This window comes from Alexandromys fortis, unplaced genomic scaffold, assembly GCF_014885135.2.
Source record: "Alexandromys fortis isolate MF-2015 unplaced genomic scaffold, M_Fortis_MF-2015_v1.1 scaffold_41, whole genome shotgun sequence".
NCBI classification, from domain to species: Eukaryota; Metazoa; Chordata; class Mammalia; order Rodentia; family Cricetidae; genus Alexandromys; species Alexandromys fortis.
The window spans coordinates 6,908,180-6,919,766 of record NW_026067923.1 but is presented as its reverse complement, the minus strand read 5'-3'; the positions used below and the strand labels follow the sequence as shown (position 1 = coordinate 6,919,766).

At 41.2% G+C, this 11,587-nt stretch overlaps 1 protein-coding gene across 1 annotated transcript in view; it reads right to left on the bottom strand.

Annotated features, from left to right (window-relative positions):
* Window positions 1–5,790: 5,790 nt before the first annotated feature.
* Trpa1 (transient receptor potential cation channel subfamily A member 1) overlaps window positions 5,791–11,587 on the bottom strand; it is a 51,893-nt gene continuing 46,096 nt past the window's right edge. The window contains exons 25-27 of the mRNA XM_050142123.1: window positions 9,400–9,510; window positions 7,734–7,831; window positions 5,791–7,080 (exon numbers count right to left, since the gene is read on the bottom strand). Coding sequence (XP_049998080.1) covers window positions 6,882–7,080; window positions 7,734–7,831; window positions 9,400–9,510 — 408 coding nt within the window. The 3' untranslated portion in view covers window positions 5,791–6,881. The remainder of the gene's footprint in view (window positions 7,081–7,733; window positions 7,832–9,399; window positions 9,511–11,587) is intronic.

The window sequence follows — 11,587 nt, the reverse complement described above, 5'->3', positions numbered from 1 at the left end:
TGTTTGACGGCAGGAAAAATGGATGTTTCAGTTCAAGCAGAGCCACTCACCCTTGTACCAACCTTCTGTTCTAGTCAGGCCTTCAGTAGACAAGATAATAAATGCCCGTTCACCATGAAATGGTGATCTTTACTAGTTACCTCACTGAAATGCTGGACTGCTCTGGAAACACCTCTGTGCAGCTTTGTTTGTGGCACTGGAATTGGAATTTAGGATATGCCAAGGAAGTACTCTGCCTCTGAGATACAACCTTGCCATCCCCCTGTAGGTTTGAGGAGTCCTTTGTTAAGTAAGCATGCACTGGGAAGCCTGAGCTCGCAAGGAAGAGGAACAGAAACGGCGAGTAAAATGTGCACCATCGCTCGTGTCTGAGAGCAGCCCTGTTTTGGGTTTTGCCCTCTTTGCCAGATTCAGGATCCGGCCCTGTCACTGTGAAAACTCCATATAAGAGCCTGTCGTAGAGTGCAGTATGCACAGATTTCTGAGTGGACGACCAGAAGCTCTCGATAAACTGCAGAGTCTGCTTCTGCAGCTCCAAGCGAGGTCTGAAGTTCTGCGTGTCTGCCAAGCCCGAAGGACATGCCGCCCTTTCTAGGACTCCACACTGTTGGGCATCGCAACATTTTCATCTCCGTCAGCACCATATTTTGTTAGTTTACTTAAAACAGAAGAGGGATAACATGATTTCTCTGTCAGCAAAACACCCCTTATAGTAAGTAATAATTTCATCTAAATTTGAACTTTCCTTAGAGCTTTTGCATTAGACTCCTTTTGCTACTTCTGTTATGTCCACTTCCTTGTTTATCTACCTTTAATAGCTTAAGTCAGAGTCTGGAAACCCCTCCTGAATGCAAATGGAGACTATTTTGTTTTTTATTTTTGCATTTTTTTAAATTTTGTCAGAAATGACAACTTTATTTTAGTTTATGCAGTATTGATTATTTTTAGGACTTCTGTGGGTCCTCGTTTATTTAGTAATTTTAGTTAATTCATAGCAGATATAACCTGAGAGCAGGAAGATATTGGCTTAGTCTTTGGGACGTGAGCTTCAGTGGTGCTAACTTGTGAATGTGTGAGTTGTTTGCTATGAGGATTTGCCCTTGGATCTGAGGTTATAGACCACATTTAACTCTAACTACATTTCTGGCCTGACAGGCACCTACACACGTGTACCCAGATGCATGTGAGCACACACATGCAATGAAGATGTTTTAGGCTGCAGTGGTCCAACATGATATAATGAAGCATCATCCATCATGAAACTACACAGTGAGCTGAATTGAAAGCCCCATGGAGTTGGAAACAAATCCTCTGCCATTGGACTCTGACGTCGCTGGGTAGGACACGTCATGTCTACATGTGATCTGGAAGTTCCTCAGTTCCTGATTTTCTCAATTTACTCCCAAAGACATTTCAGATCTTGAAGGAGAGTTTGGTAGAAAGCGGGACCTATGTCCCAGTTCTCACCACATATTCTGACTAAGTGGTTTTATAAATATTTCTTAGTACTTAGATCATTTAAAAAAGTATTTTCTTATCACAGTCGATGGCTCATTTTTTTTATTGAGAATAGGAAAAAAAAGTTTCCGCCTCCTCCCAGCCTCCCATTTCCCTCCCCCTCCCCCCACTCTTCTCCCCCCTCCCCCCAATCCTCTCCCCCTCCCTCTCCAATCCAAAGAGCAGTCATGGTTCCCTGATAGGGGAGCAGGGAAGCACATATCTTAGTTAAAGGATGGCTCATTTTTTGAAAAGATGCAACAATGTCTAAACTGCATTTTAAAATAGTACTGTGCTTAAAAGTATCATTTCAAATAATCCTGTGGCTTAAATACATTTGACGGAGAACCTGGGGGATTGCTTATAAACACTAATATTTATGCTTAGTTCTCAAATTCTGTGTTTTTTCTTCATTTTCTTCTCTTTTACCCCCACACCCCATTTTAAACTTCTTATGAATCATCTTCCCTTGAAATCAGGCAACTGAGAGTCTATTTGAGTCACAGTAAGAGAAGCAACTTGCCTGTTTCAGTTTTTACAACTTACAACATATCATTTGCGGCCTGATGAGATAGACGCATTGAGTGTATGAATCAAATTATGCTTGTGAAATCTGGAACCAAGCTGGAAAACATTGTAAAATATAATACCATCACTAAAGTTTTGAGATAGATTTGCATAGTTTTTATTTTCCTTTGTATAGAAGAAAAATAATCTTTAAATAAATGCATAATTTTCAGATCTTTGTAACTAATGTATTTTCCATACTATCTAGTATTTATTCAGTGCTATGTGCCAAGTCATTATTTCAAATATTGTACTGCAAGTGTAACTCATTTAATCTTTAGGGTATCTCTGTGAGACATGTGATATTATTTAATCTAATGGCAAGCTACAGAATAGAAGGAGCTAGGCAGTCTCTGAGAAGGCAGGCCTACAATCTTGCTTTCATTGCCTGCATGTCCCATGTCATCCCCCAACGTTCTAATACCAGCAATTACAATGTATCCTTCCCTGCTTGAGTCCTCTCAATAACCTAAGCAGGAAGCCATTGGTGGAACAATGTCCCCTTCTCTTGTTTGTTTTTTAGGATAGAAGGTAGGTGCCTTACTGAACACAAAATCTGGAAAGATGTGGCTGTGTTCCTGTCTCAGTTATATGACTGCAGGTCTGGCATTCAACATGGATGGATCTCAAGTATTTTCATACAACAGAAGCAGTCATCGGCACCTACATATGGTTTTGAGAATCTCAAGAGTTAAGACATGGGTTTCTAACAGTGTCTAATCCATATGTTACCATTATTTAACCTAATTGTATAAAAATTTCTAAAATAGTTTAAAATGCCCAGTGATGCTGGTCTGTGGTCAGTGCTCAGCAATGTCTGTTCATTTGCATCTGGGGCAAAAATAAGTCTAAAATGTTGAGACGTTTTATTTTAATGAAATATTTTCATGATATCTGTGATTCATCTTATATCCTGAATAATGGGCTTTAGGAGTATTTGGGAGCTTCAGTTTATAGCAATATGATAATTAACTTAAAGGAAAATTAAAGATTTAATTGGCAGGATGCAAAACTTCCAAAGTTTTATGTCCACTTTTATTTACTGCACTGATTTTCTTAAATTAGCAGTTTTTGGCTAGGTATCCTGAGTACATGTTATCTAATCTTGCCAGTTCCACAAGGGGTGTAAGTTATTGTCACCAATGTAGAGATGAGAAAAATCAGTTACTGAACTAATAGGAACTAAAGTCCACAGGCATACACACTGACACACTGTTCTATTCTGAAATACAAACTCTTTCTATTGTCCATTCCGACCATAGCTAAATATATGTGTGCGTGTGTGCGTGTGTGCGTGTGTGTGTGTGTATATATCACCCAGATTGAAGCAGTGAGAGGGAAAGGCATGGTCACGTGGCTCTCATGACACTTGCACTCCTCAGGAAGATGTCTTTTGTTGAGCAGGACAGGGACATAACACAAGGGCACAAGCTACTTTTGGGGCAGTTTCCTTAGTTTCCTTACCTTCTTTTTCTGTACTTGTCATTTTTACTGCTTTTAGTTGATTGGTGTTTGCGTTTGTTGAGCACCAATTATGTACAAAGTGTTGTTCTAGAATCCACACAAAGTATGAAAAGAGTGAAGAAAGAAATGTGTCCTAGTTTGTGTCACCTAAGACTGAAGTGAGCCATGAACAAATCTATGTCATGCCTGGTTAAAGGTAGGAGGCAGGTAACGGTCACCATCATGGGCAGAAGTAGGAGAGACCAGGAGCATAATTCAGAGGGATTTCTATGTGAAGGCACCACGGAAAGTAAACTCTGAAAGAGTTAGAGGGGGAGTGGTCTGCACAGAAGACAGTAGGTGGAGGAAGATGAGAATCACGAACATTTTGAACCAAGAGAGAGTCCCTACCAGTAGATAAAGAAGGCTATGTTACTGCTGTGGATGAGAGAAGTCTCTATGATCTCTGCTCTTTAGTTACTAATACTGGGGAAGAGCATGGGACTTCAGAGATAGTATGAAAGCATTTACTAGGGAGATATTACTTTAGTATGGCTATAAAAAATAGAGCCTTTCCTTAGGAAGAATGCCTCAACATACCTAGAAGCATGTCAATTTCAGAAGTATGAGCCTGAGAGAATGTTGAAATCTTTGATGAAAAGTCAAGATTAGAGCAATCAAGATCTGTTCTAAATTCAACATGGAATAGTTGAGAAGGAGGAAGGACAGAGATGAGAGCAAGGAAAGAGATATCTTGATTGAGGGAACCATTATAGGGTTAGCAAGAAACCTGGCCCTAGAGAAATTCCGAGGAATCCACAAGGATGACCCCAGCTAAGACCCTAAGCAATAGAGGAGAGGAAGCCTGAGGTTGACTTGCCCTGTAGTCAGACTGATGAATATCTTAAATATCACCATAAATCTTCATCCAGAAACAGATGGAAACAGAGGCAGAGACCCACATCAGAGCACTGAACTGAGCTCCCAAAGTCCAGTTGAGGAGTGGGAAGGAGTGAGAATATGAGCAAAGAGGTTGAGACCATGATGCAGACATACACTGAAACAGTCTACCTGAGCTAATGGGAGCTCACCAACTCCAGCCAGACTGGGAAGGAACAAGCATAGGACCAAACTAGTCCCTCTGAATGTGGGTGACAGTTGCATGGCTGGAGCAGACTGAGGGGCCACTGGCAGTGGAACCAGGATTTAGCCCTACTGTTTTTTTTGGGAATCTATTATCTTTGGATGGATACCTTACTCAGCCTAGACACAGTAGGGAGGGCCTTGGACCTTACCCTCTCTGAGGATTGGGTAGGGGTGAGTTAGGAGGCTATGTGGAAAGAATGGGAGGAAGTGGGAACTTGGATTGATATGTATATTGAAAAAAGATAGTTTGTTTTATAGAGACAGAGTCCCACAATGGAGCACCGGACAGAAATCTCAAGGTCCAAATCAGGAGCAGAAGGAGAGAGAACATGAGCAAGGAACTCAGGACCGCGAGGGGTGCACCCACACACTGAGACAATGGGGATGTTCTATCGGGAACTCACCAAGGCCAGCTGTCCTGGGTCTGAAAAAGCCTGGGTTAAAACTGGTCTCACTGAACATAGCGGACAATGAGGACTACTGAGACTTCAAGAACAATGGCAATGGGTTTTTGATCCTACTGCACGTACTGGCTTTGTGGGAGCCTAGGCAGTTTGGATGCTCACCTTACTAGACCTGCATGGAGGTGGGTAGTCCTTGGACTTCCCACAGGGCAGGAAACCCTGATTGCTCTTCGGGCTGATGAGGGAGGGGGACTTGATTGGGGGAGAGGGAGAGAAATGGGAGGCGGTGGCGGGGAAGAGACAGAAATCTTTAATAAATAAATTTTTTAAAAAAAGAAAAAGAATAAATAAATAAATAAATAAATAAATAAATAAATAAATAAATAAATAAAAAAAGGGGGGAACCTTCAAAGCAACACTATCCACATATAAAGTAAAAACATGCATAGCCAAAGTCACTTTTATGAAGTAAATGTCTTCTGGAGTTGGTGAGAGAATAAACGTGAGAATCACTATATGAAGTTTGGTGCTAGGGTATGTGAATTCACACTTTTATATTACACATGGAAAGAGTAAAGATGTGGGTCTGATGAAGGTACATTTGCAATTTTCAAAAAGCTAAACGCAATAAAAGTTCACACTGCTGTCCCTGAGGGATGATTGTATAGCATTTATCCTTTATTAAGACCATTGGTATGTAGGTTACTTTCTGTTGCTATGATACAAAATCATTACCATCACCAAACGCGATCTGAAGGAAAACAGTTTATTTTTGCTTACAGCTCCAGAGCAAGATTCCATAATGAGGAAGAGGTCATGGTAGCAGGAGCAGGAATCTGACTGGTCACATTTCCACCCATACCCAGAATGTAGAGAGCAGGCAAAGTTGAATAACTTCCCTAAACAGAATCATCAACCGGGGTCTGAGGGTTCAAATGTATGAGCCTATGGGCAACAGTTCTAGTTTAAACCAACACAATTGACAACCAACACAACTGACAACCAACACAACTGACAACCAACACAACTGACAACCAACACAACTGACAACCAACACAACTGACAGCCAACACAACTGACAACCAACACAACTGACAGCCAACACAATTGACAACCAACACAACTGACAGCCAACACAATTGACAGACTAAACAGAGGGGGAACACACAGCTATTGTCACATTCACATGTATCATCATTTACTGATTAGGACTTCAGTTAAGTGTCTTAAAGTGATGCTAATGAGGAGAAGATGAAGAGTAGGACTATTGGGACAGAGATCACAGTGTCCCACCCCAGGTTCTAACACAAGAAGGCCTTACATGGGAGAAGTTTGAATCTAATACTTGTAACTATAGACATCTCATGTTATATAGTTATGCTATATCACCATATATATATATATAAACTATAGTCACATGATTACATTATATCAATAAATATTGAATAGGAATCTAATATTGACATTTGTGTCCTGGCTTAATAGTTTCATTTATTCCTGTCCTTCATAATGCGTATTCTAACGACTTTGCTTTCAAATGAATCAAACTCAGTCAGAGGAGATTACCCTTCATTAAAGTCCAACTTGAACAGGTCAGAAAGGATATTCCCAATACAGAGTGGTTGACAATATATATGAGCATATAGAGACATAATTTGCAGGAACTACAGTTTCCCATGCAGTGGAATCTGCCGAACTCCTGTTTCTTTGCTCTTCCAAACTGAAATTCACTGAAGTAAGTCAAGCAGTCCCCACTCCCATTAGGCCTCCCACTAAAGGCCTGGCTGAATAACACTTGGACTAATATTTAATATCTAATAATATCTAGTGTGGCTTGCTCTTAACTGCATTCAACACAAAATTCCATTTGCTCTGCATTTGTTCTAGCCGCTCCTTTTTGAACTTGTCCTGGAAAGAGCAATGGTTATCTTCGTCCTCTGTCTCTGAGATGATTTCCATCTTCTGGATGATGAGTTTGATGAGTTCATGCTGCTTTTCCAAGAGAGAAGTGAGGTCCTTCAGCCTGTAAGAGCACACAGGTGTCAGGAACTTATTTTCAATTCCCCGCCCCCATGTTTAGTCCCTGACTGCAGCAAGGACTAGGGACTAGAAATGTTCTATACCAAGTACCTGTGCTCAGCTTATAGCCTCATAGTTGCCAGCACATTCCTGACGCTGGAGTGAGTTTCCCTAAGTTCCCTAAGTTCTTTGTGACTAGCTGTTGTTTCTAGCTATTGTTTCCAGTTACCAATATGAAACCTGCATAAAATGTTAAGCTGCCTTCCTATGGACATTTAGCTACTAAATAGTTGATTGGGAATCTAAATTCATATAAACTGTAGAGCCCTCTTGCATAACTCCTGTCCAATAGGTAGCTATTCAAGGGATCCTCCCAGTCTTTTTATGCTTCTGTTATATGAACCTAGATGACTCATGAAGAATACAGTTTATGATAATTACCCAGTAGTAAGGAAATCAGCATTTAATCCTCTTCTATTTATTCCTTGGAGGGCAAACTGGCTGGTAAATTGTCACAAGTAAATTTAGCCCTACAAAATGTCTCTTGATTTTCACTGTATGAGCAACAAAGCCTAATTTCATATATAAAATAAATACCAGTATCATAATGTAACTGAATCTGATTTCTCGTATGAAGGTAGATGGAGAAATACAAACCTGTATTTCTGCTTCAATATTTCTATTTCCAAACACATGTCAGTGTTTGGTGCTTCTTGCCGTGTTTCTTGTGTACAAAGAAAGGAATGAAAAAATCGCTGTGGGTAAAACATTGTAGTTACTAAAAGTGAATTAAATTTAGAACTTTTTCATGAGCATACACAAAAGTTCAGTCCCCAAGTCAGGCTCAGCAGAACGAATTTTCCTAGGCTACCACTATGGCCTCATAACTGGGAAACCATCAGGCCAAAAGCTACAGTATCCATAAGAGAAAGATTTTAAAATGAAACAATATAGAAGGCATAAGAGGAAGAGGAAATAGGGGCTGCTAAGAAAGGCCTTCATTGTACCATTTTACAAATACTCGTGCAAAGTGCCCATTCTGCACTATGTGCAGTTCTCTTCCATATACAAGGTGTTTAATCTTTGAAAATGCTCTGCCTCATTAGTCATCACAACTCAACTACTCAACAGTATTTCACATATAGGCATTTTGACTTTAATAATTTTTAACTTAGTGCCCTCTTTTTCCTGGTACCAGGAACGGAACACAGAACCTTGTACATGATGAGGAAACTCTTTAACCTAGAGCTGTACCCCAGCTCAACCCTTTATATCACAGATGACTAGAGAAGGTCAAGAGTGGATGTGAAGTGGCCAAGAGTGAGATAATTCTAGGGGTCCAGGACACAGAGGAACTCAAGTGAACTCTGTATAGAAATAGAGTGGGCCAGAAGGAGAAGAAGCAGTAAGGGGATGTTGTATAACCAGGATGGCTGGCCCACCCAGGCTGACAAATTGCATGGACATGAATTGCAGAAATGAACCTTAGGAAAACACTGGAACCTTTTCACTGTGGAGAGGAGAGGGTGAAACACAGTGAATGTGAAGATTGGCTTTGAGTGTGCTAAATTTAAAGAGGCTTTAAGATAGACAGTGGAAACAAAAAGTAGTCAGCTGGACATGGGGACCTGGACCTTAAAAGTAAGCTCTCAGCTAGAGAGACAAGTTACTGGAGATTCTGGGTGTAGATGATGATTGAAACCATGTACAAGGTTAGGGGATAGCATGGAGACAAAATAAAACCTAAACTGCTGTGCAGAGATTATCATTTTGTGATTACACAAGGTAAAATCCACCTAAAGAACTCAGGAAAAGAAGTCGTAAGACATAAGCAGTCTGGGCATGGAAGTTAGATTCTGGAACTTGTGAGTTTAGTATGGCTCTTCTCTCTTATACCACACTGACCTGGCTTTTAATTATCTTTTTATGTCTTTTAAAGTAGACACTCTCATGCATATTCTCTATTTTGCATTCTGTATTTGCACTTAGAACCCACATCTGGACATAAATATACACATAAATGTGTGTGGCAAGTGATTAGGAAAAGCAGATGAAGAATGCCTACCCTGCTAGACAGCTACTAAAAGGGTACAGCTGGCCCATGTGTCTGCCTGAGCTCACGGGATGTGATGCTGTGTATGATCATTTGTCTCCCTCCCGACATCCTGGTACTTTGATATGTTCTGTGCACTGGCAAAAACAGAACCACGTCTTTCCCACAGGCAGAGTAGATCCAAAGCCTCCCTGGGAGTACAGCTGAGGCCAGCACAATGAATGGATGTCATGCAACATCTCTTGTTATGCTTTCCTTAGGAGTACTTACTAACATCCTGCCATGCCGAGGTCTGTTTGGATACACGACGGTGTACTGCTGATCTACTTTGCGTAGGAACCACAGTGGCAGCTTTTTCTCCAAGTTGGTATGAAGTTCCACCTAAAACGCACATTGGGTTTATTGACAGAGCTGTTAATTATCTAAAACTATCACCTCAAGAGCATAATAAAAATGAATTCCTGTGTCCATATTCATACACAGTGACTGAGCTGGCTTCCTTCACCCGCCACCTTCCATAGCTCAGTCACCTAGTTGTCCCTCCCTCGCCTTATCCTCCATGAGGCCAGAAAGCAATCTTCAAGCAACGTGGAAGAAATGGTTGAAAAACTTAATGTAAGCAAGTGGGTGGTTAGTGTTCAGGGGCTGTAATCCATATTGGAGATACAAGGAGGATGGCAGAGCCTACACTCTTAGGGGGTTACAGTGCCAAGAGTTCAGCACTGCTGAGAAGTGCGAATGGTATGAAATGCCCAGGACAGGAGAGGAAGAGTCGCTTAGCTGGGGAGATATAAAGTGAGAAGACAAAAGCAGTTAAATGAACAAAACAAAAGGAAAACAAAAATGCAAGCTTCTTCTGTGGGGTTTTCTTTCTATATTAGCAGATACAGAGAGTTTTACTCACGACATATACTGAATATAACTTCTTTTTGGAGGCACAGTATTTTATCTCTTTAATGTTTTTGTTTTGAGCTTGTATTTTGTTTAATTCTAATGTTATTTATTAATTTTTTTGGCAGTACTGGGGATCCAACCCAGGCCTTTACGCATGCTCAGCAAAGAGCTCACATAGTCTTCATGGAGCCCTCCGTCTTTCACATTTCCTGTATTCCAGCCCTTGGTGTCTCTTTGGAAACAGTGGTTGTGACAACCGCATAGCAGTACTCATGTTCTAATCTAAGTTCACACTGCTTTCCAATACTTAGGATTTCAATGACCTTTAGAAATAGTCAACTGTAAGGACAGTCCTGAGCAGAGTGCCTCAAATGAAGTGTGCCCCAAGGAGGACGCACTGACTATGTGGCTTACCGTTTATTATTGTGATGCACTCCACCCTTTACAGACTGTAAAGTCACTTCTGTTTCAAAACATCCGTATTGTGCTTTGCTTACAATTCTGGTTAAATATTTGTGTAGGGATAAGTCCCACCCCTTAGGGGGCGTGTTCGCCTCAGGCTAAAGTTCTCCTATAAAATTGGTGAGCGTGCTCCCAGCGCTCTCTTCTGCTTTCCTGGTCTCCGCGGGAACAGTGGTTCTGTAAGTCTATTCCTCCATTAAAGCTGTCTATATTTTGACAATCTGTCTGTATTCGCTTACGCCGTTACATATTTGTTTTAATTTTTATGATAATTTGCTAAGGATCAAGCCCCTGTCTTTAAATGCTAGCCAAAGCCTTTACCATAGAGCAACATCTCCAGGCCCTCATGATCCACTGCCCACGACCTTTCAGCTTTCAGTCACCCTTCCTCTAGGCAGTGCAGACACACTGGCAGGAAAGAAGCTTCTTTAAAGAGGAACACTGTCTCTCCCCAGGCCTCTTTGGCTATGAGACTGTTCAAACACTGGAGTCAGCGTCCATTCTGAAGAAAGGAAAAGGGTGGAGCCCTGATGCCAGCAGCATGTTTGATAGGAAGATACTTCATTTGGTTTTTACCACCTGTAAGACCAGTTTGCAGGACAGCGTGGAGCCAAGACAGAAATAAGTCAATGGTGGGTGGAATCACACCTTGACAATGAGAACTTAATTATGTGTGTTTTGGAGCTAATTATAATATAATTTTTAAGTTTCTAGTTGCATATATTCAACTGATAATTAAATATTCCGGAAGCATCCATGGCACCATTCACAGTTGAAATTTAAAGACAATGACATTAAGAACATTAAAAGAAAAAACTACGTCAAGATTCAGTAGCCAAAGACCCATCCACGGACTCTCTGATCATGGCGAACAATGAGGGCTGATGAGAAGCCAAGGACAATGGCATGGGGTTTTGATCCTACTTCATGTTCCAGCTTGGTGGGAGCCTAGCCAGTTTGGATGTTCACCTTCCTATACATGGACGGAGGGGGGAGGACCTTGGACTTTCCACAGGGCAGGGAACCCTGACTGCTCTTTGGATTAGAAAGGGAGGGGGAGAGGAGTGGGGGGAGGGGGAGAAGAGTCGAGGGGGGAGAAGAG